General features: G+C 39.7%; 1 protein-coding gene across 3 annotated transcripts in view; it reads right to left on the bottom strand.

Moving 5' to 3' along the window:
- Nucleotides 1–1,206: 1,206 nt before the first annotated feature.
- The window catches only part of SPOCK1 (SPARC (osteonectin), cwcv and kazal like domains proteoglycan 1), a 512,554-nt gene continuing 486,115 nt past the window's right edge, over nucleotides 1,207–27,645 (bottom strand). Inside the window, exons 7-12 of one of the 3 annotated variants that reach the window (XM_063120775.1) lie at nucleotides 17,470–17,589; nucleotides 10,080–10,301; nucleotides 8,419–8,481; nucleotides 5,296–5,433; nucleotides 3,589–3,669; nucleotides 3,273–3,344 (exon numbers count right to left, since the gene is read on the bottom strand). In XM_063120775.1, the coding sequence (XP_062976845.1) occupies nucleotides 3,593–3,669; nucleotides 5,296–5,433; nucleotides 8,419–8,481; nucleotides 10,080–10,301; nucleotides 17,470–17,589 (620 nt within the window). In that variant the 3' untranslated portion in view covers nucleotides 3,273–3,344; nucleotides 3,589–3,592. Of the gene's footprint in view, nucleotides 3,345–3,588; nucleotides 3,670–5,295; nucleotides 5,434–8,418; nucleotides 8,482–10,079; nucleotides 10,302–17,469; nucleotides 17,590–27,645 lie in introns of all 3 variants that reach the window. The other 2 variants (XM_063120773.1, XM_063120774.1) reach the window with 2 other exon arrangements.

Genomic DNA, 27,645 nt, shown 5'->3' with positions numbered 1-27,645 from the left:
GTGCATCTCAATGGAACAACAGCGATACGCTGGTATGCAGGAGAGGAGAGGTGTAAGGATGAATGAAAAGTGCAAAGGTGTAAGTGATCAGGCTTTCACACACTATGGAAATGAAGGCGGATAATTTGAGGGCAAACATGTAGGTGTGATGGAGCCCAATAGCTGTTCTCTGCAAACACAGTGCATTTTACTTGTAGGTAAACAGTCAATGCGGGTGAGCCTGACCACTACATTGCAGCTTCTAGTTGGCCATTCTGGCAGTAGGCAACTTTTGCTTAATAGCTGCCCAGCCAAAGCCCAAATATGATGAATGGTACAACCCACAACCCCTTACATTTAAATGTTTAGTGGCTAACATCTCATTTTATTTCAAAGCCAATCCCGTTAATTTCAAGTAAGTTATTTTCAAGTCTGAGCTAAGGATAACAAGCCTCATGGTCTGATTCTTTGAGATGCCTTACGAGCATAGCATGGCATGGCGTAGGATTGGGGATGGAGGGTAAGGTGATAGGAAGTTCAACCTTTGTGCTTGTGCTCAGATATGACCCAGCCCTCACTGTGGATGAGACCAACAGTTTCACTGCATCAGCGGCTGGCCCTTCCTTTGAGTGGCAGCTCTCCTATGTAAGGATAGTTGTATGGCTTTACTGGGAGAGGGGAAAGGGTGCACCTTCAGCTCCCTTTGCATGGCAACCAATCTCCCTTTCCAATAGAGGCCAGGACAAACCTTCACTGTCCATCCCTTGCTTTAAGGGTAGGGGGTAGAGGCTGAGTGGCAATGAGGGCAGAGCCCAATGGCTTCATTGGATCTCATTTTAAGCATAGCAGCATAATTGACAGCCTGCACTGCGGTGACTAAAGCAGATGAAAAAGCCAACGCTATCACATGGATTGACTTCAGCTGAGCTATGCCGTTTTTAATTACACATAGTGTACATTTGTGGATTGTAGCCTAGCAGTAGGCCTTTGGTTCCTTGATGAGTCAAAGGACGATCTGCCCCTTTCATTAGTGGAATCCAATGGAAGGCAGGGTAAGGCTGCATCTGGGAGATGACGTCTTTAGCAGAATATTATTAAAACTCCACAAAGCCAATTGATTTAGGCTGCTGTCCTTCGGAATATCAAAACACACAGAAATAGGCAAAATTGCAGTATTAACATGATGACATTTGGCATTACCATTTGAAAAGTTCATTAATAAAAATCAGACATTACGAGACAAATCTTTTAAAAAACAGAAAAAGAAGCAACCCTAGACCTTATCACACCAGAAGCAAAATGCATAAAGAAGCAAAGTATTACACACACAGCAAACAATGGGCCAAGGGTTGATACCATTGTGTGGCTGCCTGAAAACTGTACAGAAATTCACACTAAAAAAGTAGCGCTTTCTCACAGAAATATAAGCTTTCTTTAAAGTGTACAGGCCATGTTTTATTTTCCTGGTATAACAGCACTATATTTGCCCTGATAGACAAAAGTGGATATGGCCCTTAGTGTTTGCAGAATTTAAGACCTGTCTGGCAGTTACTCCCTTGAATTTAATGAGGAGGGGAAAAAACCCCGAGGCTTGTTACCATCCCTGCCCCCCCCCCAGCTCTCATACATGCTCATCATGTTTTGTCCTCATGTGGATAACAAACATAATAAAAGGTCTTGCAGTGACACATTCATTTTCCCACACTGAATGGCAATAGGGAACAATGAGTTGCTGCTATGGAGATATAACTATGTGGGAGAGGCCTATGGAATAATTTTAAACACATTCTTCTGGTTTGTAAGTGTAAGTATCACATATCATATTAACCAGAAGTGATATTAACCATAGACCCAGCTGCCTAAGGATGTTTTTCTTTTAAAACAGAGCAAATAAATATTAACAATTTTAAATAAAGGAAAGACAGCTTATTACTTTTGATGGTTAGTGCCTCTGACAGCTTCAGCGCTTCCAAATGAGGAATCATTTAGAGTAAATGAAGAAAAAGCATTTTCAGCAAATCCAATGGTATACTATTCAGGAAGCGGAGGCAGCTTGCATAGCATTAGTGCAAACTTGATCAAAGCAAAATCCAAGACCTGCAAGCCTGCAAAATGATTGCAAAGGAATAAAGAAGTGTATTTGCAAAGCATTCCTTCCTCACATGTTTTGAAAAGCAATTCCTCTTGCTAAAAGTGTGTGTGTTTATGTGCAGAGTATGCTAGTCATCAAGATTTCTCAAATCACGATCACGTTAATTAACTTAAATTGAATTGATATTGGCAGAGAAGGTCACCTGGGATCTTTTTCCTGCACTCTCTTACTCAATGGGGAGAACTTTAACTGTGTTCTGTAGGAGTCAGCCTCTGCAATCCATTGGTACAGACTGTGAGGAGGAACTAAAATGAAATTCTTTCTGGCTTAAAGCCAAACCAGAATGCTAACAAGTTGATTTTTTTTGTAACAAGTTCCAGATGGCAAGAAGACAAAAGAACCACCTGCTTTTAACATTGAAGTAGGACAGCACAGTGGTAACTAATAACAAATGATACAATAAAAGAGGTCAATTAATTCAAAATTCCAATATTGATAACATAAAAGAAGCAGAGGACTGTTGCTTGGATGTGTTGACTCCCCTGCTGTGTTCCGTATTAAAAAAAAAGATGTACCATGTGAGTAGATTAAACTATGAAAGTTTGACTAAACAAAAGGCGTCACCATGCCAATAAAAGAGGGCAATGCTAACTGTTATTCCAAACAGTAGCTAGTGAAGAGGGAAAGCTGTCGTTCAAATTAAACGCAGTGTACAAAATTAAATGAAGTGGAGAGATAACTTTCTCCATTCAGCAGTTTGCTGGGCACAGGAGCTCCAATGCACATGTATGTGCAAAGTCATCCCACATGTGAAAGGAGCTCCCGCATGTGAAAGGTCTTCCCAGTTCACTTCAATGTCAGGTTCAGCTTTGCATGCTAATCTCCATTGTGCTTGTGGAGTTATGCCCAGCAATAAAGTGAAAGGGAAGCCCAATTGCAAGGGAGGTTGGTGTGCATATTGGAATGCCCAAACGGCTTTAGACTGAACTCCATGTGCGATGCCTGATGTTTCAGTTATCATTGCAAAGATACGAAATGACTTGTGATATTGTGCAAAACATGAGTCCTCAGAGCTATAGGAACTACCATATATAGCCAATTTCATCATCCTTTTCATCATCTTCATCTTCATCATCATCATTAGCTGCTCTTACATGGATCTTTTGTTTCCCTTCTTTGTCCTTTTTTGCTGCTTCATGTTCCTCTTCCAGATCATCCAATAATATCACTGATCCGCCACTACCGAAATCCCCTGAAGTTTCTTGCTCTTCTTCTGCAACAGGGAAGGTTATGATTTTAACCAATTTTTTCTCAGGGCATGTCAATGCTCTCATTACTTAAAGCTACTTAATTGTCTGTGTGTGCGAAATCTGATTTTTTTTTAAAAAAAAACCACACACAGCTGTTTTACAAATGAAAGTGACACAACAGGTGCTCAAAATGACATACAGTCTTCTGCTGCACCCACAAAACCATGCGTTTTCAGGAGGAAGCAAGAGCTGAAGACAGAACCTTACATCTCTAAATTGTTGGTTCAAATCCATCCCAGGTCAATGGTGACTGAAAGACACCACCATCTGATGAGTGTTCGAAGATATCTGAAATGAGTTGGTGGTCTCAGTAAATTGCGAACCTCATAATAACCCCACCACAAACATCACTAACTGACAACTTTGCTTCTGTCCTGATACTGCCAAGAAAATATGAAGAGTAAAATGAGACAGAAATATGCTTAGTGCCAACTGTGGAGGCAAATAAATGGAGGCAAATAAAGTGATTCCGAAGGAAAGGTTAAATTGTGCTAAGTTAAGATAAGCCAGAGTGATTTGCTCACTGATTGATTTGTTTCCTATGGTTGATGGTGAACCAGGGGTAGACAAATATGGCTCTGCATGTCCATACTACGCACCCAAAGATGAAATGCCCCCACACTATACATTACAAATATTAAAATAAGGCAATTGAAACCAACACATGTCCATTTTGATAACATTGTATGATTCTATGGATCTACTAGACTAGAGGTATTCAGACTTGGAACAAACTTGTTTTTCAGACAGTGGATTCCTTGGGGGAGCATATTAGGGGTTCTCCAAAGAGATTAGTAAAAGCAGACCAGCCCCCCTGAAAGTCACTGTACTCAGCACTGCAGATTTCTTCCCATAATGTGCAGCTACAGGGCAATGTTGAGTTTGTTCTGGGGGACATAGGCATCCCGTGCCAGGTAATGGGAAATGCCCATAGGCCTACCCAGCACCTTAACTAATCAAATGGGTGACTCTGTAATGAACATCAGAATTTTCTGCAAAATTAAGGGGTCCCATAGCAGATACACAGAGTTACTCTGCCTTTGTAGACAAATTAAATGTGGGAAGGGTTCCCAGAAAGAATCTGCAATATTACTGCCTTTCTTTTCTCTAATCTTTTTGGAAGGAAAAAACAAAACAAAAAGTTCACCACAATTATTTTCAATACTTGAATTCCTAAGAAGGAATTCCAAGCCAGGATGTTATATTCATAGGAGTTATGTGCCTTTGAATGAGACTATTGTTATCAATACTTTTACAGGATTGGGATATAAAAGCTTCAATATTGTATTTCTCCTTTGCCAAGATATTTCAGTGTAAACTAATTTCCTCTACTGAAAGAGCTGGATTGTATAAGAAGCTTTAGAAATTGCCATCTATATATATTGGAGTGGTGTGTGTGTGTGTGTGTGTGTGTGTGTGTGTGTGTGTGTGTGTGTGTGCATACGTATACACCAATAGCAGTGGCTCAGATTAAGCCTCTATGCTAAAACTGACCCATGGCACAACCAAGCTTTTCCCCCTTAAGGCAGCCCTGATTGATAAGGTTCCTTAACTGAGTACTTTTTGTTATATGGAAACCACATATTTCTTTTGAATTCATATACAAATATATCAAGCTGAAGTAACCTCAACAGCATATATTAATTCAGCACAAACTATTGCAATTTTAAGCTGGCAGGAAAAGCAGAACAGATGTTTTTAGGAATTTCCTGTTGTCATGCGTGCTCAGGAAGAAAGGGTTCTTGTATGGGCCCATTTGCATTATAACTACAAGACTTGAAGATACTTGTCATGATGGCAAATACATTTTTCCTTTTGCCATTTTGTGCTCTCATAGTCAGTCCTGCAGCAGTGGGCAAGGGCTCACACAACGTTAATTCCTACTTTATCTAACTGAAGCATGCCGTTACTCACCACAGCTAACAGTCCCTTGCTTCCTTGAGCCAGCTATCTCATTTCCATACTTATCAACACACCAACACTGGCCAGTACTTCCATGACACTGAGTTGCTTTGTAATAGCCTTCCTCGTTGCACCGTGGAATGAAAGAACCTGGGGATAACACATGGAGTCCTTGTCAGGAGTAGAAAGACTTGTAATTGTACAATTAAACAGACAGATGAACTGGATTAAGTCGGGCCCTACTTTTCAAGAAAGTCCTCTTTGCTTGCACAGCAAGGTTGAACTGATAATGCATTCTGTCCCTCCCACCCCCAAATCAACAGCTCTTTGGTAAGTTGAATGCTTCCACATAAAGAGCATTGAGAAGAGACCATGAAAGAAGAGGAGGGTGAACACAGCCAGATGCTGGTCTGAAGTGACTTTGTCTTATGAAGGAGGGAAATTTTGCCATCTTAAATACCGAGCCCAATTAATATAAATTTCAGTTACTTGTGTAAAACAATGTGGTTCTTCAACTTGCATTCATCTTAATGGATGCCTACATCACAGGAATGATTATTAGATGGTGTCTGTGTCATGGAGAGGTCTGTTATGCTAGGAACCCAAAAGGTCAGGGCTTGGATCCAGAATCATAGTTCCACAGTGGAAGGATACTGCTGGTAGAATGGGACTTCTGTGTCCTCTCTTCTCCCTCCTATAGCTCCTCACACACCCTCCAAAACAGTCCCAGAGTGCTGGGGGAACCCTCTGGAAGAGATCTGGAGGGTGCATGGGGAACTGCAAGGTGGAAGAGAGAATGTGGAAGTCCCTGTCCACTGACTGTATCCTTCCGTTGGTGGAATAACAATTCTGGAATCAACCCCAGTACACACCATATGCACCTCGCTATACTGTGTTTTATTTTATTCACAACTGCACAAATCAATGCAGTCTGGTCCTGGCTATCTTATAACGAAGGTCTTTGCACACACACATGCACACAATACACACTGCTTTGGTAGGCTAATGAGGAAGTAATTATTTCTATATTTCATTTTTAATTTATGGATTTCAGTGTTTACAGCATGAAGATAAATTATCCCTGGAAGGTACTTCCTGTCTGTTTGTAAGAAGTTTCCATGTATTAAATATATACTGTTGCTGGAGCTATTCATAAGAGGTTCTGGGACATAGAAGCGAAGCCGAAAAAGCAAAAGAAAAAAAATCAGTTCTGGATGTGCCTTTATTTTATAGCAAACACATTGACAGCAGCTGGTTGTATGTATCACTGTGGTTCTTCATCCAAGCACGCCTTTCTCAAGAAAGCTGGTTTACTTCAGCAGTTACAATGTAAATGGACATGAATGCATACATGCAACATAAACCACTTCTCCCTGGAGATCAGATAGTTGAATGCCTACATAGTAATTTCCATTGTCTACTGTTTGCTTCAGTTTCAAGCACAGAAAAGCAGCCTTTTATTGTATTCAAACATATTAAAGAAAATATCTTACACATTTGTCAGAAAAATGCCACTTGATTTACTACTACTAAAAAAAAGTCTTCCTTCACCAATTCCAAACAGGAGAGTATCTCTGCAGCGTGTGCATATATGTCAAAAGGGCTATTTCCACTCCATTTCCCATGGAGGGAAAAATGAAAGAAAATGCATTGCTCAAATGCCATTACTTGCATAAAAGATCGAGAAATGGGAAATCACTCACATATATATTTAGTACATTATAAATCAATGCATTTTCCATCTCAGCTACCGCAGTTATTAAAGTAGGTACCCAATTTTTAAATGTTACAATGTAGTTTATAAATACCTGAACATTAATCTTCCTGTATCTGACCTGATCTCAGGGGTAGTGGTGGGGAAATCACACCTTTTTATCTTTGCCTTTTCAAGTACATTAAAGTAATGGGGCTAAGAAGTTTAGTGAAGGAAACCATTAACGTGAATGGAAGGTGAGTATCTGTGATTAAAAAAATACTGTCAAGTGTCTAATAAAGATGGTATATTTAGCCTTAGCCTTTTCATAGTTAACTGCTTCTGCTAGAGCTGCCCCAAAATGTCCCACCCCATACACCACCACATTCACAGGAGATGGATCAGCATAGGCATGTGAATGGGGCCACCGGAAAGTGAGTAACTGCCAGTAGTGTGGCAGTGGGAAATACACACTTCCCAGAGGGTCTGGGAAGCACGCCCCCCCCCCCATTGCTCCAACCGGGGCCTTTAAGGAGGATGGGAAAGTGCTTTCCGAGTATTTTTCCATTTCACCAAAAGCTGTAATGATCAGAAACATCAATAATGTGCAAAATGATTCCACAGATAAACATCCTGTGAACCTCTGAAGAAAAGAGACAAGTAATTGTTCAGGAAGGCTCAAGTAGACAAATCTTACAACTTTACCTGCCCCCACCCCTATCTTCAATGTTGCTATAAATATAGGTCTGAGCTGGCGTTTTTTCTTTTCCATGTGCATTATTTTCAACTTATGTATGAGGTTTTGTATGAGTTTCCACTCTAGACAGATATAATTACATTTGTATTAATTGCCCTATGCATTATTTTACTTTAATTATTAAGCGTGGGAGAAAAATGCAGTAAAATATTGCCTCTCAGGCTTAAGACCACATTGTATCCCAAGCTATTAGTATTATAAACCTGTTGTTTAACAGATGGATTCTTCAGGCTTCCAAACAGCACAATGTGCTTTACGTATTAATAACGCTTTAATATGCCTATCATTACAACTCATTAATAAGTGCAACGTAGACTTCGGGGGGGGGGAGGGGAAGAACCAATAAGACTATTTCTTGCACCCCGGATTTGTATAACATTAACAATAAAATAAATCTGAATAGCTTTTGTGCACTGTATCAGTGTAAAGGAACTGACGTGAGATTTCAGTGGAAAGACCATCTCTGTTTTATATAATGTTAGCTCATATGCTAAGTCATGGAACATGTTTAGCACAGACTGATGTTCAGTTATTTATACGATTCCATGAAGTGGCAAGCACGGAATGGAGGGTGGGATTGCCATTACTCTCTAATTGGGAAGCCATTTCAGTATAGAACGTCACCATAATAACAGAAGCTTTAATTAGTGGTTTAAATGAGTGAGTGGCGAAGAACTGAACTTACCCATCAGGCTCTTCCCCTTGCCCAGCTTTTGAATTCTGTTCATTTCATTCTGGCAAGGGAGACCTAAAACATAATATATGAGAGTGAGTTTCCAGATGGTAAGGCACAGATTCTCTAATGATTAGGTTCACAATTGACAGGCGATGTAGTCTATTGCTCACCTGGGAACAAACCAACCACATATGCTTGTACTGTACTGCAGAACAAATGTATACCATTAGCTTTACTAATTAAAAAATTCACAACATGCTATGCTTAAAAATAGCGTTTGGGGGCCATTTTGGTGGTTAAACAGTTTTTTCTTCCCTTCATCAGCCTGATCTAAAGCCAGGATGCTAATTTACTGCTTGCTAATAGACTAATTTCCACATTATAAGCAATAACATAAGCAATAAGCTAATAGCAATGGAAACAGTTCTAAGGTTCTCATTTCTACATGTCACAGTCATGGTCTAAGATTCCCAAAGAATACATGGAGCACTCTGCTGCTCAACCGCCCTTGTGCGAGTGGAACTACACAGGCACCTTGCTGTCATGGAGCAGGCTACGGACATGATCTTGATGCTTTGGCCTACATGTGAAGAAGAGAATACCAAGGTTTATATGTGTGCAGGCAGATGATGCCAGCAGTGCCTGGGTGTGCCTGACAATGCATAGCTGCAGCAGCAATGAAAGCTCTCTATTCCTCTCAGCAGAACAAAGAGAAGCGGCTGTTTTTGGACTATACAGTGGCTTCAGTTGGAGCAGTTGGGGTGGGGAGGGAGGGGTTGTAGTTGTAGATGTGGGAATTGGTTTGCAACCTTTACAGAATACTCATGTACTTATTAGATTTTCAGTGGGACTCAGCCACACCTGACTGGATTTCTTCCGCTTTTGCTCATGCAACCAATAGAGAGCAGAAATTTGGCTTTAAGAAGGATGTAAAGAAACAACAAAAGTGTGAAGAGAGTTTAAAGAGAATAGTAACATGTGGAAGACAAGGATGACTGAATGACCAGCTGTGGTTTTATCGGAACTTTGTTCTTTTAAAAATGTATTTTAATGTGTTTTTATACTGTTTTTATTCTTTTATTATATTTGTTCACCACTCTGAAACAGGTATATCAATATTGTAAATAAATAAAAAAGGATGGAAAAAGAACACTGCCAGGATTAGAAAGATATGGAAACATTTATGCTGAAAGGATAATTGAATGGGAAAGGAAGAATGAAGAAATTGTGAAATGAAAATAGGGAATGGAAGGAACAGAAGAAGAGAAGAAAGAAAAGAGAAAGGGGAAGTTTGAGGAATTTGTTTTTGCAGGTGTTAAGGATTGTCTGGCTGTTGTCTTTAAAACCTCAATCTCTTATTGTTCTCACTATCTCATAAAAAAGATAATGGGGTAAAGTCCAAACAGTACAAAGAAAAGAGAAAGAAACTTTCATAGTTAGTTTTTTTTGTTGGGAAGGGTGATCCTAAAGCAGAAGGTATTGCAAAGTAGAAAATTACAAAAACCCTTTATTAATTTTATTATGGGGGCATGGTGATGTGCCTCATAAAAATGGTAACAACCTATTTGGCTTTTAGTATTACTTGCAAACTGGTTTACTGTATAAACATTTTAACATCAACCTGCTGAAGTGGAGAGTCAATTTGTCTAGTATGGAACTCAGTGACTTACCTCCAGGCTTCTGAAAGCAGTAGCACCATTCATTGTTTGAAAGCTTCCCATCTTTAAATGAGTCACAGGAATTGAAGAGCGGTTTAATGCATGGCTCATACTTATCAAGATAAATGGCATTGATCTCGGAGTGATCGAGGAGAAGGTCATAGTTCATATCCAGTTTGTTGAACATCCAGCCCAATGAATCCTTACAGATTGGTAATATGCTAGTGTCAAATCCTGTAAAGGCAGGAGAAAACAAACCCAACTGAGCCAAAGCATGGTATGTCTGAAAAACAAGTATCCCCATTAATTGACTGTGTTCTCAGGTCTTGCAGTTAACTGGGGCAAAATTGATTTCAGATTAACCTTTCCTTCGTGTCTTGTAAGAAAACGGAACATGAGCCCAATTCAGAACTAGGTATAAATGAAATATATGGGCTAAAGAGCTGGTAGAGTAAAGCTTAAAGATGCGTAATAGGTTTTCACACCCATTCATTATTGTTTTATACACATATATGGCAAAGCAAGGGTAGGTACAAGAATTTTGTTTCTGCTCGCAAATCATCAGAACTTGCCCCATTCATGACCTCGAATGTGAATGGGAGCGCATTTCTCATAAAAAATACATGGACATTCTTAATTGCACTTTAAAATGTGCTTTAAACAAAACAAAACAAGTTCCCACACTTTAGATAAGAGGGGGGAGTGTGAGTTTTGGATGCATGCTTTTTTTTTTTAAAAAAAAGCACACTTTTCCTGCTCAAAGATGAGCATTTTTCCTGTTCGAAAAAAGAAAAGAAAATGACGCTTTCATTCGAGAACAGGAATGAGGCGAAATGAGGATTCAAGAAGGAAATCAGAGAAACTCAAAGTCTTCAAGATTTCCTAGTTTTTCCATTCCAAGCTTACAAGACTTTAAAGCCTCTTTCCATTCAGAATTCTCCTCTGTTCATGTGTACATGCAATATTCTTATTTTATTTATTTCCCTACTTTTCCAGCCAAAGACTCCCAAAGCAGCTCAAGGGAACTGAGTAATGCAAAATGTCACTGGAGAAGGGATTTGCAGCTGGATTTGGGTCCACAATGGAATGGGTCCACATTGTAAGGAGCAGCAGCACCATAATACCTTGAAGAGTATACATCCACTCTGTTTTTAAATTGCCTAGAATCAGAGGTTCTTCTTCAAAAATTAAAGCATTTCTACTTGTAATCCTGGAACTCCCCCACCCTGCAAAAAATCCCGCATAACAAGTTGTAAACCTTCCTTTTGGATCCGCAACAAGCTTCTCACACCTTATTTTGTATCACCTTTGCTTTTTTTAAAGCTTCCCTCAGGGTTAAACAAGACACGTGATTTGTAAAATATTTCTCAGCGATGCCAAGAAAGCTAGGTTTGTGAACCCAATATGCCTTCCCTTTCTATTCTCCCAAGCAGAGAAATTTTAAACTTTGACCTGACTCGATGGTGGCAAACAGTCCATTAGGTCACTGTTTATTATGACCAATCCACAGAATAATATGCCCACTTTGTAGTAATGCTGTCATTTCCTGGCAATGTATAAAAGGAAGATTTTTCTTAACATTTAGAGGTGACATAGCAGACACTCCTGCTTTGTGTGTCAAGTCCCATTACCAGATGCCTCTTTGTAACTGGAAAAATGCCTATCACTCAGGCTGAATTGCCCTGAAAGCCTAGAATAGTTCTGCAGTCTATCTAGTGCTAATTTGAAGGAGCAGAAAGGCCTTGCACTGGAAATCAGGCTCTTTATCTTCAGCTGGGGGTTTCGGTGACACTGAAGAACCATCAAGACGGGTTTAGGTAATGCAAACAGTAATGCTATTTTATAGCATGCTACTTTTAACACTTGTCTCCAAGTAAAGACAGTAAACTTGGGTTTGAGAACAAGAGTCTCTAAGCTTTCCATTACTTTGCTTCTTTCTTGTGGTATTATGCGGTTTGGCTTTAATATAACAAAAAGGAAATGTAGTGCAACAATGAAGTTATCCTGCTTGCATTAGCCAGGATGCTTGTTCTAGATAACCTTGGAGAAGTAAAGGTTTCGCTCACAGACATTTCTTGAATTAGGGTGTAAGACAACCAAAGAGTAGCTGATATTTATGACAATCCTGGACTGCTTTTCTGTTAAATATATTCAAAGCTGTGGATGTTTATTACACAGCATCACACTGAATACTAGTTGCTGAGGAACAAAAGCAGAAGAAGGCTATTGCCCTCAGGTCCTGTTTGTGGGCTTCCTGTAGGCATCTGGTTGGTCATTGTAGAGAACAGGATGCTGGACTGGGTAGGGCTGTGGTCTGATCCAACAGAGCTGCTCTTATGTTCCCTCACTGATAACATGCATGTATGTATCAGCCCTTATACATCAATCACTAATGCATACAATTTGTTAAGGAGCCACTTCTCCATGGCGATCTAATAAGAGCAATTTGATGTCAGTCATGAGACATATGCTATTCTCTGCTACAAATGTTTTTTGGGAAACATGGGACTATAGAATTCAAGTCAGAGAAGCTTTGTATCACCTGATGTCAGCTGAAACAGAACACTTTTGAATGGACAGTTTCCACATTTAGTTGAAATTCATCCAGTGACGAGACATCTAACGATAAACAAGTATGTGCAAATCAGACCCTAATATGGTATAGTTATCCAAATAAACAATCTTTAGCACTGCATAGCAATATTGATGGCAGCTATAGAAAAAAACACTTCAGAAATTGGAGAGTTTAAGGCACAATTTGACCTTTGATTTTGTTTTGCTTCTAGCACATAGTAGAATTAGGATAGCCCTTGTATGCTGCCCTTAGCTTAGGATGTGATACAAATCTATGAAAATACATAGAGTGAAGATAGAAAAGAGCTTGCAACGCCTCTCTCAGCTGCAGACTGATCCTGGCTTTGCAATAGAAATTATAGACATGCATAGAGTCGAAAGCGACTGAACGAATAAACAACAACAAGGTGGGGTGTCCCCGCTTTCTTAATTTTGAAAAGGGGCAGCAAATGTGTGTTTCATTGTTTCCCTTTAAACAAAAAATAAAAATAAAAATAGAAATGCTCTGGAGGACATTTCTTGTTATACATGGGGACCAAGAGAGGAGCCAGTTTAGCACAATGTATATCTGGCTTTTGTAAACTTACAGAATGTTTAATTTTAGCTTGATACTGAAGAAGAGGTGGTATGTTCAGTTTAAATACAGTGAAGATGCTTCCAGATCAGCTCTACTGTTCTGTACACCTTACATCTGTTTTCTCCAATGATGGAAGCAGCAGCTTTGATATTAATCACAACATGGCAATCTGCAATCTGAATACAAGCACTTAACTAAACTAAGTGATGATTGTAATTAACATGGACACAATAACTGTGTTACGATGCACCATAAATGCCAAATATGGAAACCAGAAGATAACTGTATTTCCCTAAGATTTACCTGTAGAACAGTATCAGATTTAAGAACAGAATATTTTTGCTTTTTGTTCAACCTTCTACTAGAAAATGTTCACCTGCTACTTTGATTTGCAGGCATTTAGAGAGGTCTTATGAAACGTTTAGCTAGATAGAGAAATAGGTATTACTGTTGAAAAGGTTAATGCAAGGAAGGCCTTTCAGCATATTATGAAGCTGAGATACGGCAGCAAGTTTCCATTTCCACTTCAGATTGCCTGTGGATAAAAGTTGCTTTTAATAAATCACTGTTTGGCAGGTCTATGTCAACCGTCAAATTCAAAAATGTTAAGGCTTAAATACACTTTCTTGTCTCTTTCTAAACAAGTTGCACTTAAAGTAAACAGTGCATTCTATTCAAGGCACACATTGAACTCAAGGAGTGACTTTCAGGAAGTTGCAGAAAATATATCAGGGAAATCTATTCTCTTTGCTTAGATATTTGATACATTAAACTCCATAATGTAAATGCCCCTATATAGTTGGTATGCTATGGAACGTATCAAAGAAGTTAAATCGTAACTATACTGGGTATCCTAAATACCCTTGCTATGGTGTAAGCCCCATTGAAAACAGTAGCACTCACTTATGAGTAAGCAAGCAGAGTGTAAAGAAGGAATAAACAATTTTTAAATAATCATTTTAAAACACATGCTAACTTCAAAACGGAGCAGATATCCTCTGAATGAAATTTAAGTGAAATGAATTAAGCAATGTAGTGCTACTTGACTCTGACCCTGCCAAGTATATGTCAAGTTGCCTGCTCCCAATCTTGTGCAAATTCTTAGAATTTTTTCCTTTGATTAACCAGACAGAAAACAAGATTCCAATAAACAAAGGTTAAAGTTTAAAACTGTGTCAATATTCCTGTTTCATATTAGGAGATGAGGAAAATCATCTTTATTTTGTTTGTGTGCAGATACATTTAATCCATTCAGTTATTTTATTTACGCTCACAGAAAGACCTCAACAGTGTAAAATAGCGCAGAGAAATTCCAGTGGAACACCTTCTCCAGATGTGGTGTGTTCAAAGAATTCTTAGCCATCATTTCCCACCATCTGTACATGGTTTTAAAACCATACGGGGATACTTAAAATAGATTGTACAGAAAAAGCACATGCTTCTTATGACTCCATAAGCATAACCTGACAGCTCATGTCAATGAAGTGATCAGACATCTGTAGAGGAAAATGCAAGCAGAATGCTAAAAGGATGGAGATGCATGGGCTCTGAAAGCCAAGATCACACAAAAAGCATTGAAGTGGTAAATGCAGGTGGAGGGACCACGTGGCTGAATTCTCCTGTATGGGGAGATGTGAGATCTATATACACAAATCAGGAGACTAATGAAACAGTTAAGCTAGAGCCCTTATCCTAATGTCTAGTTTTCCATGTGCAAGGAGTAGGAATGCTCAAGAGGTTTGTACATTCCACGTTTTCAAGTGAACCAACCTAATCTGCAGTTTCTGAACTAATGTAAGGATTGGAAAGCACTTTTTCTGAATTTTGTGATGCATTTCAACAAACAAACAAAGATTTCAACAACAATAACAACAAACTAGCACCAAAAGGCATATCATATTTTATGATAAAATATGTTTACAAAAGGCTTACTTTGAGATAAAATATGTTCTATATATTTAAATAGGAGTTTTCATGTAGTTTTAAAAAAGGCACAGAGATTAATGTGGAAATGGGATGAAACAGATTATGAATCAAGAAATGCAGAACAGACATGGACCAGAAATAGGCTGACATGCCTTTCCCTACCTGGGGTGAGGGGGTGGGTATATTAAAGAATACCCAATTATGTATTCTGCCACCTACAGCTGGAGGTGGTATAGTCCAGGAACGTGAGAGCTGCCGTTGTGTTACATAGGCTCCTGTTTGGAATTACTGGAGGGGCATGTTATTCAAGCGGCTTGGAATATCCGTATGGACTTCCCAAGTGCCCTTTTGAATTTCATGAATGATTAAAGATGCAGTTAGCTCCTTTAAATAATTTAAATTGATATTAGGCCCAACGACATACAGTCACACATCTAGAGCTTCTAGACAGCATCATTGCTCCATGGTAACAATGAAGCCTGCCTGCTATCCCCCCATCTCCATTAACCCAATAAAAGAGATGTGTTTACACAGAAAACAACTCACTGTTTCTTACTCAGAGGCTTGCATGCTTTATAATAAATGTACTTTTTTTTTTAACAAAAGGCATTCTGTTAAAATTATGTTTCCAATATAGTGCCTGTCATGAGAATATTTGCAGCACGCAAAGCCTGCTGTGAATTTTTGACCAGCAGATTGAAAAATTGCCCAAGTTTGACAAATTCTGTGGAGAATAGGTGGGAGGCTGCTGACATTTAACTTTGTTTCAACAAAATCTGCCGCCCCTAGCTGGAGGAAAGGTGTCGCAGGACTGACAGGGCTCTTTTATTTCTCAGCTTCCTGCCTACTGTCTACTGCCAATCACAGGAATATCAGCAGGGCAGCAGAAGGCCTGCTTCTGCTGCACTCCAGCTCATTTATTTATTTATTTATTTATTTGTGGTATTTATATAACCCTGGATATAATAAAAGCTCTCAGCGTCTCACAATATTAAATCTGCCAGATTCAGTGTTTGCTGGATTCAAGACTTTGTGGGCCCTCAGGCAAGACAGCATAACCGGTCCCCTTATCCCTATGGAATAAACTTATAAACTATGGAATCTGCTGCCACAAGATGTGGTGACAGCCACCAAATAGGGATTAGATGAATTCATGGAGGATCAAAGGCTATCAATGCCTACTAGTCATGATGGCTTCATACTAACTCCAGGATGAGAGGCAGCATACCTCTGAATACCAGTTGCTGGGGAACATAAGTGGGAGAGATCTACTCCCCTCATGTCCTCCTTGTGGGCTTCTCAGAGGCATCTGATCTAGCAGGACTTTTTTTCTTATTATTTTTTTTTTTTATGAAAATGAGACAAAATACTAGGCCCTTCTAAACCACTTGTTGGGCTATAAAAGCACCAGATCATGAGCTTGATGGTGTGACTGTGATATTTCAGAATTGCCCAATCTCCTGCCACCATCCTGCATAATCAGCTCTTATTGGCTCTGAAGTGTCCTGCTCACAATGCAAGTCCAGACAATGAGCTGCAAATAATTATAAGAATGTCTTGGTCTGATATCCCCTGAGTGTCCTGTTGCATATATGGACTGCTCTGAACCCTACCCCAATTATATCAGTAAAATCTATGGAGGCCAGCTATCCTGAATATGGATCTCTTGGGTGATCTCCTGCTCATCTTTTGGGAAGACAAGGTGTTCAAAGTGCATGTCGCAATATGGAACACCATAGCCCATGGGTAGAAGGTAGATCTGCAGATGTTTTGGACTTCAAGAAGCAGCATTGACCAGCATGGCTAATGGTAAGGAATGCTGGTACCTGAAGTTCAAAACACCTGTAGATCTTTCTTCCCACTCCTGCTGTAGCCTAACTAGACTACCTAAGCTGACAGGATATTCTCATGACTTGTTTATGGTTTAGAAAGTGTGAAATTGACTTCTGTGGATTTTCTACTTTGATTTAACCTTTTCATTTTTGCCCAAAGGATAGCAGTGTGAAACCTGGGATGTTTAGCATTGAAAGACAAAATATCATGTCATTATGTAAGGTACTATCTTATGTTTTTAATGTATTGAAGGTTGCTTTCCTTGGACAGATGATCCATTAGGTACCTTCCAGTTTCATGATTCACCTTACTATGAAAATGCTGGCAAAATTTCTAACCCTGTTTCTATGCAAAAAGAAAAGAAAACGAGGGGGTGGGGTCAAAATAGTGGAAGTATGGGCAAAGGAATTTACATTTGCTGTCATTACAATTGCTACTGATGCTGAACCAGTGAACTTATCCCAAACTTTATTTTTAGATTTGTCATCTTACTGCCTTGTGCTGAATCTGAGCTTGTTGGCTTGATTACACGGTTTGCATCTTCATGAAGGGCGCCAAACCAATCTTTTAGACGGGATGCGAGGTTCCTCAGCTCCTTGTCTGTGCAAGCTGCTAAGAAAATGACAACAATTAAATTAGTGTGAACATGTTAGACATAACCTAACAGAAGATAATTATTATTTACTTCTTGAAGAATAAACTTTGACTGAAAGACCTTTGAATTCCAAAGAGACAAGCAATAGCAGATCAGATGGTTGCAACGTATCAAGAAAATACAAAACAGCTAGACAAGATTTATTATTCTACTTGAATACTGCCTAAGTGGGAGACATAATTTATGGTGTACAATCTGGACACAAATCCATCATCCGTTGCTTCTCAGAGATGTGTGGGAATTTTTGGGTATGGGTTGTCACCTTTTTGGTCTTCTGAGAAAGAACATCAATCAAACAGCAGCAGGAAAAAACCGGAATCATCCAGCTTTGGTCTTAGAACAAGACCCTGGGAATAATTTATAACCCTTCTTTGGTTTAGTTTAAAGCTATTGTCATGGCAATAGGCAACCTTTCTTTTAATGGAAGCTGTCATGTTTTCCAATTTGATGGCAAATAAGACTTTGCAGTTTCTTAAGGTTGTCACTGTTTTTTCATGTTATGTAGATAAAAGCACCCACTGCTTGCTTCTCTTATTGGGAAATATCTAATTTGTTCTCATAAATTTCTGCCAAGAGATTACTGCTCAGCAGAATCCACGTATTTATTAGAGGGGAGAAAAAAATTAGGCAGTGCTTCCTGACAAAAAATAATGTTTCAGGTTTGCCTTATTTTAGTGTTTATATTGAAGCCATTTTTATCATCCTTGTCAATATCCAATTCTAAAATTTAAATAATGTTTCAAACACAAAAGAAGGCATTTCTCCTGTGGCAATGAACATGCTTTACAAAATAATCCACAATACAGCATCCCTGTTCAAGGCATATGTCAGTTCAGTCACTTCAGCTGCCTTTAATACCGCCCCATGAATACTGCTGTGTTTTGCAAAGCTAAGAAACAAGACGGGATCTTATTTAATCCAAGGAGTTTGCAGTATAAAACTGAAAGAGTAGGAGAAATAGCATGGGAAAAGACAAGAGATTGCCGACACAAAAATAATGTATCAAAGCCAAAATCAAATTCAGGCACATGAGCAAATATAACTGAAGATCATATCAGAAAGTCCAGAAAAGGCCTTATAGGTTACATATGCTGCTAACAAACCATGTCTTCCCCATCCCATACTTGTGCCTTTGATTCTTTGTTCATCAATACAGAGTGTACATTTATCAGAGTTTAATTTCAACTTGCTTGTTTTGTCTCAATGTTCCAACCTATCAAGTTCATTCTGAATCCAGATTTAAGCACAGGTCGAAGTAGACTTCCACACCCTCTCTCCTTCCCAGGGCAGCCTCCCTAGTCCCTTGAAGATTCTACAATGACCCTGTTCAGACATGCTAAGCCACGGAGGTGAAGCATTTTGAGCTAAGTGTTATGGCTTAGTGTGTTGTGTGAACCCTGATTTAACATGTTGTGTGAACAGGGTCAAGGCTGCCTTGGGAAACAGAATTTTCAAGGCTGCCCTGGGAAGGATAGGGTGGGGAAGTCCACTTCTACTGTGCTTAAATCTGGATTCAGAATGAACCTAGTGGCTATATAACAATGGTTTAAACTTGCCCCTTAACCATTTGCTGCAAAGGGGTTAGCAGACTAACCATAGCTTAGCATGTGGTCTGAACAGGCCCGTTGAAAGTTAGGAGACTCTGCTGAATGGTGCAAGGATGGTGGTGGGGATACTCTCAAAATAGGCTGAAAACCCTTCCTCTCCTGGAAGGTCCTTCCTCTCAGATCCTGGATCAAATCCTATGGGCATTCTTTTCTAGATGCTCACAAATGGCTTTATGTGCTGTCCATTTAAGTGAATGGCATGGCCTGCATGCAGAGGAGCTCCATGTCCATTTTGAAGCATGCACAGGCCTATGTGAGGAAAACGTTAATCATTTAGAGACATGGGATCTAAGGGTTCTCTGAAAAGTAATTTTCTGGGGGCGGGGGGGGGGAATTAGTTGCAAGGATTATCTTTTATTTGGCCGCTTGTAACATTGTCAAGTGCTTCCTAGTATTCATCCAAGTCATCTCACAATATCCCATATGAGATCATAATACATCTCCATGGAACTTATGGGGGGGGGGGTGACGAGAAAGGGATTTGCCTAAGACTGTATACTGACTGAGTGACTTGTCAAAGGACTTGCACCCAGGTCCAAGTCAGGAATGCACACAACTTTTGACCCATGAACAGTGGCTACTTGGGCCCAATAAACTACTTCCCTTTATTTATTTTTTTGTTACATTTATAACCCGCCGTTTTCTCCAAAGAGCCCAAGAAGACATGCACACCCCTCTTCCTTCTCCTCTCTTATCCTCACAACAACCCTGCGAGGCAGGTTAGACTGAGAGTCAGTTACTGGCTCAAAGTCACCCAGTGAGCTTCATCATTGAATGGGGATTGGAACCTGGGTCACCCCAGTCCAACACTATAACCACCATACCACACTGGCTTTCTCCATGTTTTGTTACCCAAACGGGTGAAGAGGGCCAAGCCTCCTTGGCAGGCAGTAAAGCATGGCCAGTAGGCTACACTCAACTTGAGGTGGCTCATGAATTATGTAAGGCTGCTCTATTTACTAGACCATGTTAGCTTTCACATTCATTCAAAAATCACCAGCAAATGAAATCCATTTTTTTTAAAAGAAAAGAAGCGAAGACATTTGCTGCACTTAAATGACCTCCTGAAGGTACTATGTAGAAATTAAAAAAAACAAAACCCAAAGACATAAACGTGTTAAAGTGGACAGATTATAGTGAAGGGAAATGCAATTTTAACAAGAATGCTGATTTTATTACTGAAAAGACCATGTATTATTCATCATCCTTTTCTTTATTATCAGAAACATATGCAACCTTATATTTTATTTATTACCTTCTACCTTCGGCTTGTTTTGTTCAGAAGTAGGAACAAAAGACCTTAATTAATGACTTATCTAACAGCACTAACAGTGCAATCCTAGGCATGTCTACTCATTGATTTCAGGGGGGCTTACTCCCAGGTAAATGGGCATAGTATCAGCCTAAGAGAGCAATCCTATGACCCCTAGAAGGTGTCTAGAGGCCACAGGATGGTGGCGATTCTCCTTGCCTGCCCCCCAAGCCACAGATAATTCTATCAAACTTAACAATACACTCATGTCATACTGCACACTTGTTCTTATTTGAAAATATAATTTCTAGCTGTTTGCATTAAAGATTTGGAGCCACAGAACTGTTAAACGGTGCATCAGGCAAATTCTGGCAAATGATTATGTTGCTTTACTCCAACACTGAAGTTTGCATCTGCCAATGGCTCAAAAGCCAAATGTTTCAATATCCAGACAGGAGTAAGCCAGGGCTGTACAGCTGCAAATAAATTGTTCATCTCCTCTGTGGACTATCTGCATTATACAGTGTTGGAATATATATATATGAGAGAGAGAGAGAGAGAGAGGCTTGTTTAGCAGCCAATCAGTGACACATTTGGATTTGCCAATGACACTGTCTTTTTAATGGAATTAAAGACACAGCTAGTAACATCCTTCACTGATGATTGAAGGGTGAGTCTGGTGCTTGAAAAATAGCCTGACAGCCAAAACATCAGCTTCAAATGCTTTTAAATCTAGTTTGTCTATCTATTTATCTGTTATATTAATACCCTGCTCTTCCCATTTGGAAAGCTCAAAACAATGTACCTGTTTGCATTCTCTTCCCCTCCTTATTGTTTTACTATGATTTTATTAGATTGTAAGCCTATGCGGCAGAGTCTTGCTATTTACTATTTTACTCTGTACAGCACCATGTACATTGATGGTGCTATATAAATAAATAAATAATAATAATAATAAATACCTTTAGGGAACGTTGAAAAGACTTTAGGGAAAACAAATGGATCTTTTTTTGAGTTGGAGCCTGAAGGAGAAAGCCCTGGTCATACCAGCAATCACAGCATACATGTTGATCGTAATCATGGACAGTTATCGGCCAGTTTAATGTTTACTTGGAGGTAATTTCTACTGTTTAAAATGATATACTGACTCAGTTCAGATAACACGTTTCTCTACAGTGGGAAAACTCCACTCAACGGTTGAGTTTGTAAGGGGTAGTCACCACACATCATGTTCTAATTCCACTGTTGTGTGACTGGGCTCCTGTGGAGTTGAGTAAAAGTCAACGTGACGTTTGATTGACAGTTCCTCCACCCTCTCTCCTCCCCCAGTCTTCCTGATGGTATCCCATCAACCAATGCTGCGAAAAACAAAACAAAAACAACAACGATCCTGGCGGCTCTCCTAGAGCAGCACTCGCTCCTTTCACTGCTCTTGCCAGAGAACTCTGTAGCCAGTGAGAAAAGTCCACTCCACACAACGGTAAACTCCATGGAGCCTGCCACACAACTCACAACACAGTGGTTGTGCAGGGACTCTCCCTTGCACAGCATGGATATTTAGCGTGGAATGTTTTCAACAACAACAAAAAACTCCACCATCTGGTGGAGTTTTCCCTTCAGACAACACATTTCTCAACGGTGGTGTAAAAACTCCACCATGGAGTTCTAAAACCACCATTGAGAAATGTGTTTTCTGAACTGAGCCACTGCCAGGTAAGTGCAGACACTTATTCACCTGGGAGTAATCCCCATTGAAGTCAATTGGACTTTCTTCTGGGTTGAATATAGGATTGGGCTATTATATAAGAGTGTACTGTTAGTAACTTTACTTTGCTTTCTGAAACGAATAAGCCAAGACTCCATTTTTTGCTATGCAATGGAAGCCCTATTCAGGCATTTGCCGGAACACATGAGGGCTTAAATTGCATAGAGGGATATTAGGCTGCAAGTGGTGAACCCTGCCCCCTCAGTCTGCAACCTTTTAGTGTTGACACAGGGTTCTGAAGGGGTGCTCTACTCACATTCACTTGAACACGAGTAGAACTCTTAGCACAATTGGAGACCCTGATAAAGCTAAGTAATGGCTGAATGGGCACGAGGACTCTTCCATGAGGTTTTAATCAACCTCCATGATCAACTGTACCTGATTTAAAAGGTGGTACAAAAGTATGTGTGTGTGTGGCACATTTGTAATATTCAGAAATTCTATAAGGTGCTAGCTTCTTCAAACGGCCAGGCGTGAAGCTGGGAATGAATGCCCCTTTGATACAAGGTTTCCTAATTACAGCAAACACATATAGCTGACATTTCATGAAGCCAGCAAGCAGCTCTTTTGTGAGAGGAGAATGTGAGCATTTGTGCTGTCTTCTTCTTCTTCTTCTTCTTCTTCTTCTTCTTCTTCTTCTTCTTCTTCTTCTTCTTCTTCTTCTTCTTCTTCTTCTTCTTCTTCTTCTTCTTCTTCTCCTCCTCCTCCTCCTCCTCCTCCTCCTCCTCCTCCTCCTCCTCCTCCTCCTCAACATTATCATAGAATGAACCTGCAACTTTGGGGAAACTGCATTTTTCTAGCTACATTTCATGTTGAAGTGGTTCCAATGTACTTGACATACAAATGTTCTGTGCACTGAATGGGTAGCTTTTTTAGAAGTACAATGCCTGTCCTTGATAACCACCTATGATCCTCCTGTCACTTACTTACACCGGATCTTGTAAATAAAGCCAAAGACAACAAGATGCTGCAGTAATAGCTGTGAGATGAATACAGGAGCAGCCAAAGCTGTTGAAGAAAGGATATGAGCTCTGAAGTGGATCTTACATTAAAAAAACAAACCCAAACCAAGGGTTTTGAGAAACAAATCTCAGGGCTGAACCTTCAAAGCTGTGCAGAGAGAAGTACAGTGCCACAGTCTACTTTCATAGTTCATGTCAAAAGCTTTTATATAAGCGTTAATTAATGCTGTGAGAACTTTGAAAGATTTGGCAGTTTAGCTTACTTAGATACCAACTATTTTAGCATAGTGGGCAGGAAGTTTCAATTTCTGTATTGTACTACTTGCAAAGCTCTGCCAGATGTTTTTTTCTGGCATAGTACTTTTGCTTTCAACAGCTGCACATCAGTCTTTCCTTAGCATGGAAATGCAGGGATGGGAGACATGCAGGGATGCTTTAGGGTGGATTCCTGCATTGAGCAGGGGGTTGGACTCGATGGCCTTGTAGGCCCCTTCCAACTCTGCTATTCTATGATTCTGTGATTCTATGATTCTTGTTTACAATTCTGTAGAAGGCTGCAGAGCAAATGTGGAATCAGACATAGTCATTCGAAGAATGGACTCACTGAAATAGTCATGACTAATTGTCCCATTTATTTATTTATTTATTTATTTATTGCATGTCTATACCGCCCAATAGCTGAAGTTCTCTGGGTGGTTTACAAATTTAAGACAATTCAAAACAAAACAATAGTATAAAACCATAATATAAAATACAATATAAAAGCACAACCAAGATAAAAACAGCAGCAATGCAAAAATACAAATTTAAAATAGAAATTTAAAACAGCAAAGTTAAAATTAATTTATAGACTGTTAAAACATTAGGAGAATAAAAAGGTCTTCACTTGGCGTCTAAAAGGATATAATGTAGGTGCCAAGCGAACCTCCTTAGGGAGCTCATTATACAGCCGGGGTGCCACAGCAGAAAAGGCCCTCCTCCTGGTAGCCACCTGCCTTACCTCCTTACCTCCTTTGGCAGGGGCATTAGAGTAAACAGTGAGTTTACTCTAAAGATGACTAAGCCGGGATCTAATTCGGACTCTTTCCATGGCTGAAGCTACGAAACAGATTTCAAGGTGGGTGCTAAATACAATGACATCAGGAGTTTCTGATTACATGGATTATTACTGCAAGATTCTTATGAAGTCAAAGTGTGTGTGTGTGTGTGTGTGTGTGTGTGTGTGTGTGTGTGTGTGTGTCTATGGGACCACAACCCAACCCACTGAGATAGTACCTGTGCCCATGCAATTTCCAGGTATAGGAAAGTATCAGTGGGGGAGTAGGATCATGTCTCTTTCCCCCTCCCCCTCCACACTTTGATTGGTAACTTTGGATAGAGCCTACGCATGTAGGTTCTGTACATGTGATCCAGTACACTGCAAAACGCAGAGCAAGCCTACTTGTATACAACTTTGGATCAGTGTCTATACAGAGCAGCAGATCTCTGGCTATTACACGTGGATATGCAATCCACTCTTCAGGTAAGTCACATGAACAGGGCTAGTGTACTTCCTCGAAAAAGGGTTTCAGATATTACACATAAAAAGGGCTCTATTTTTCCCCTCAGGCTGCTTGTTTCAGGATTGAAACAAATGAAAGCTAAACATGAATATTTTGTAGCAATCTATACAGTCATGGTGATTTCCTTGGAGAACTGATGAAATCCTAATGACCATGAAAACAATCTGCTTGTACATTAAGAAGAACAGAGAAAAAACTAATTTAGTGGAAAGAATACTGGCTGAGATTCAACGATGGCGGATTCTATTTGCAGCCTTCCATGTGGCTTCCCAGGTGCTGTTCTGGCAAATCAGCGATTCAGGGCCAGTGCACACATTAGCTTGAACCAGGACAGAAATCTGTGTTGAGGGCTTGTGGGCATAGTCCTCAGCATGTGGTGCTCACAGCAGCTTGGCACAGTCTGAACTGGCTGACAGTCAGTTCAGTCATTTTCCCCCCCATGGCTGACATGAGTTGAAGTTGCCTTAAGACATTCTGTCAGGGATGCTTTATGGTGGATTCCTGCATTGAGCAGGGGGTTGGACTCGATGGCCTTATAGGCCCCTTCCAGCTCTACTATTCTATGATTCTATGACTCTTAGGTAGAACTATGTATATACCATGATTTCACCAGAGCACTGAAAAAGAGCAAAATGTGGAAGTGGTGCAGATCCAGGGTGTTTTTTTTTTTTGACAGTTCAGACTTCTTCTTCTTCTTCTTCTTCTTCTTCTTCTTCTTCTTCTTCTTCTTCTTCTTCTTCTTCTTCTTCTTCTTCTTCTTCTTCTTGATGATTAAGATTTCAGGGTCATTATCCTGTTTGTTGACTAACACAACAAACTATTATTCTTATTAATATAGAATAAACTGTTTAAAAAGCTGAATAAATTATGCAAAAATAAGAATTTTCTGTTTTCAGCCTTTTTGTAGAGGTGGTATAGCATTTGGGTTTTCTGGGCACACCTTTTTTCCCTTTTTCTTTTAAAGCATGGACTAGGCACACTTTCTGTTCTATGGACTACATATATTGGCCCTTAATGGAGAGAACTATGCTGACAATATTAGAATCTCAACATCAGATCATTTTATTTTCTTGCTGCCAGAAGTGTCCGTTTCCATATTTCCATAGTAAGAAAGCAAAGGACAGCTGCTCTTGGGCACAACTGTATCAGAGCTCTTAATTTCAGTGGGACCTTTCTGTATGTATGACTGACAATGCAATCCTATGCAGGTTTTACTCAGAAGTAAATCCTACTGATGTAAATGAGATTTAGGCCTCAGCTAGACGTATGGATCTAGCACAACAGAGAGGTGAGGCTCTCGCAATATTATGATCACGAGTTCGTCCCCCTCTGTTTACACGTGGCGTGTGATGTCCAGGGAGAAAGAGGACGTCACACCTGCCTTTCTTTTTTTAACGAAGAAGGAGCACTTGAGCGCTGAAATGTGAGGGTTTTTTAAAAATAAATAAATTTCCCAGCTCACCCCACCTGAGGAGCTCTGTGTCCTGTGCGCAGGACACGCGTCCACACATTCCACAGTCTCGGGATCATCCTGAGACTGCAGAAAAAGCATGCTTAAAGGGTAGGACGAGATCCCGGGGAAAGGGAGGGATCATCCCTCCCTGCTACCAGAATGCCCTGTGCGTCATGATCCCAGGACGATCCCCAGGATAACCCCTCATCTAGCTATGGTCTTACTCTCAGGTAGGTGTATATAGCTTTGCAACCTCAATGCAAAAGTGCAGAAAATCACACTGTTTTTTCTTTCTTTCTTCATTTAATGCAACTAATGGTGAATTCTAGGTCTGTCCAGAAGGATGAAATTGCAGAATAAAACTCATGCAGCTCCACTCAAATATGTTTGACATCTGAAATTAATTAGACTCCAGCTGGTTATTGTTTTTATTTTAATTCCTTTTAAAAATGATATGTTTTCATAATTTGTTTCTTTTATCAACTACCCCTGGGAAACAGGGATAAATCTCCTTATGAAACTCTTTTTATTTATTTACTTAGTGAAATCGTAAGCAAATAAGAAACTATTAACTGTACTTGTATAGAGACAAATCATTTATTTTAATCTCAGCTGTTTACTTAATATAATATGTGTATTCATGTGTATGGCATTATAATACTTTACTAAAGGGCTAGCTACACTGGCTTTCAGCCCATTTTCAGATCTAGAAAATCCATGTAATCTGTACAATCTCCGAGCTGTGTATGCGATGTGTATGGACGATTTGAAAAAAATAGAAACCACTGTAGAAAATCATAATTGGAGAATGAATAAACTGAATAAATAAGGAAAAAAGAAGGAAAATAGAACATGGTAAGACAGGTTGTTTTTTTTTTTTAAAGAGACAGGATTGCTATACTTTTCAATATGGTTTTCTTTCATAACCCCAGTACCAAATCTATAAATATAAAGAAATTTGAAAGACAGCTGGATCAAACTGGAAAGTGACAATATAGTTTCTGTAATAATGACATATGAAATTCTTTTTTAAAAAATATATATACAATATTTATATTCCTCCAAAATCTGGTGACAGCACCCAGAACACTCAGGTAGTTGCCAGGGCAGCAGTTCACCAGTATGGCCACCAGCGTTGGTGCTTGCCTTAGGCCCTCCACGTTAGGCTGCTGAGTCTCTGAGCTGCCATTTCAAATTTCCTGCAATGCCCCAGTGTTCATCTAGGGCATTGTGGGAAATTAAAAATGACACTTGCTAAGCCTGTGTCCAAGGGCCCACCAGAGGGCACTTTGCACAAGGGTCCCCTCAATTCTGGAGCCAGCCCTGATCCTGTATTTACATATAACACTTTCAAGGTAGCGAACAAAAATAAAACTAAGAACAAACAATTTAAAACAATAGCTTAAAAGAAT

Source organism: Elgaria multicarinata, chromosome 3 (genome assembly GCF_023053635.1).
Source record: "Elgaria multicarinata webbii isolate HBS135686 ecotype San Diego chromosome 3, rElgMul1.1.pri, whole genome shotgun sequence".
NCBI lineage: Eukaryota > Metazoa > Chordata > Lepidosauria > Squamata > Anguidae > Elgaria > Elgaria multicarinata.
The sequence above is the reverse complement of the archived record's forward strand: the minus strand, read 5'-3'. Positions and strand labels throughout refer to the sequence as shown.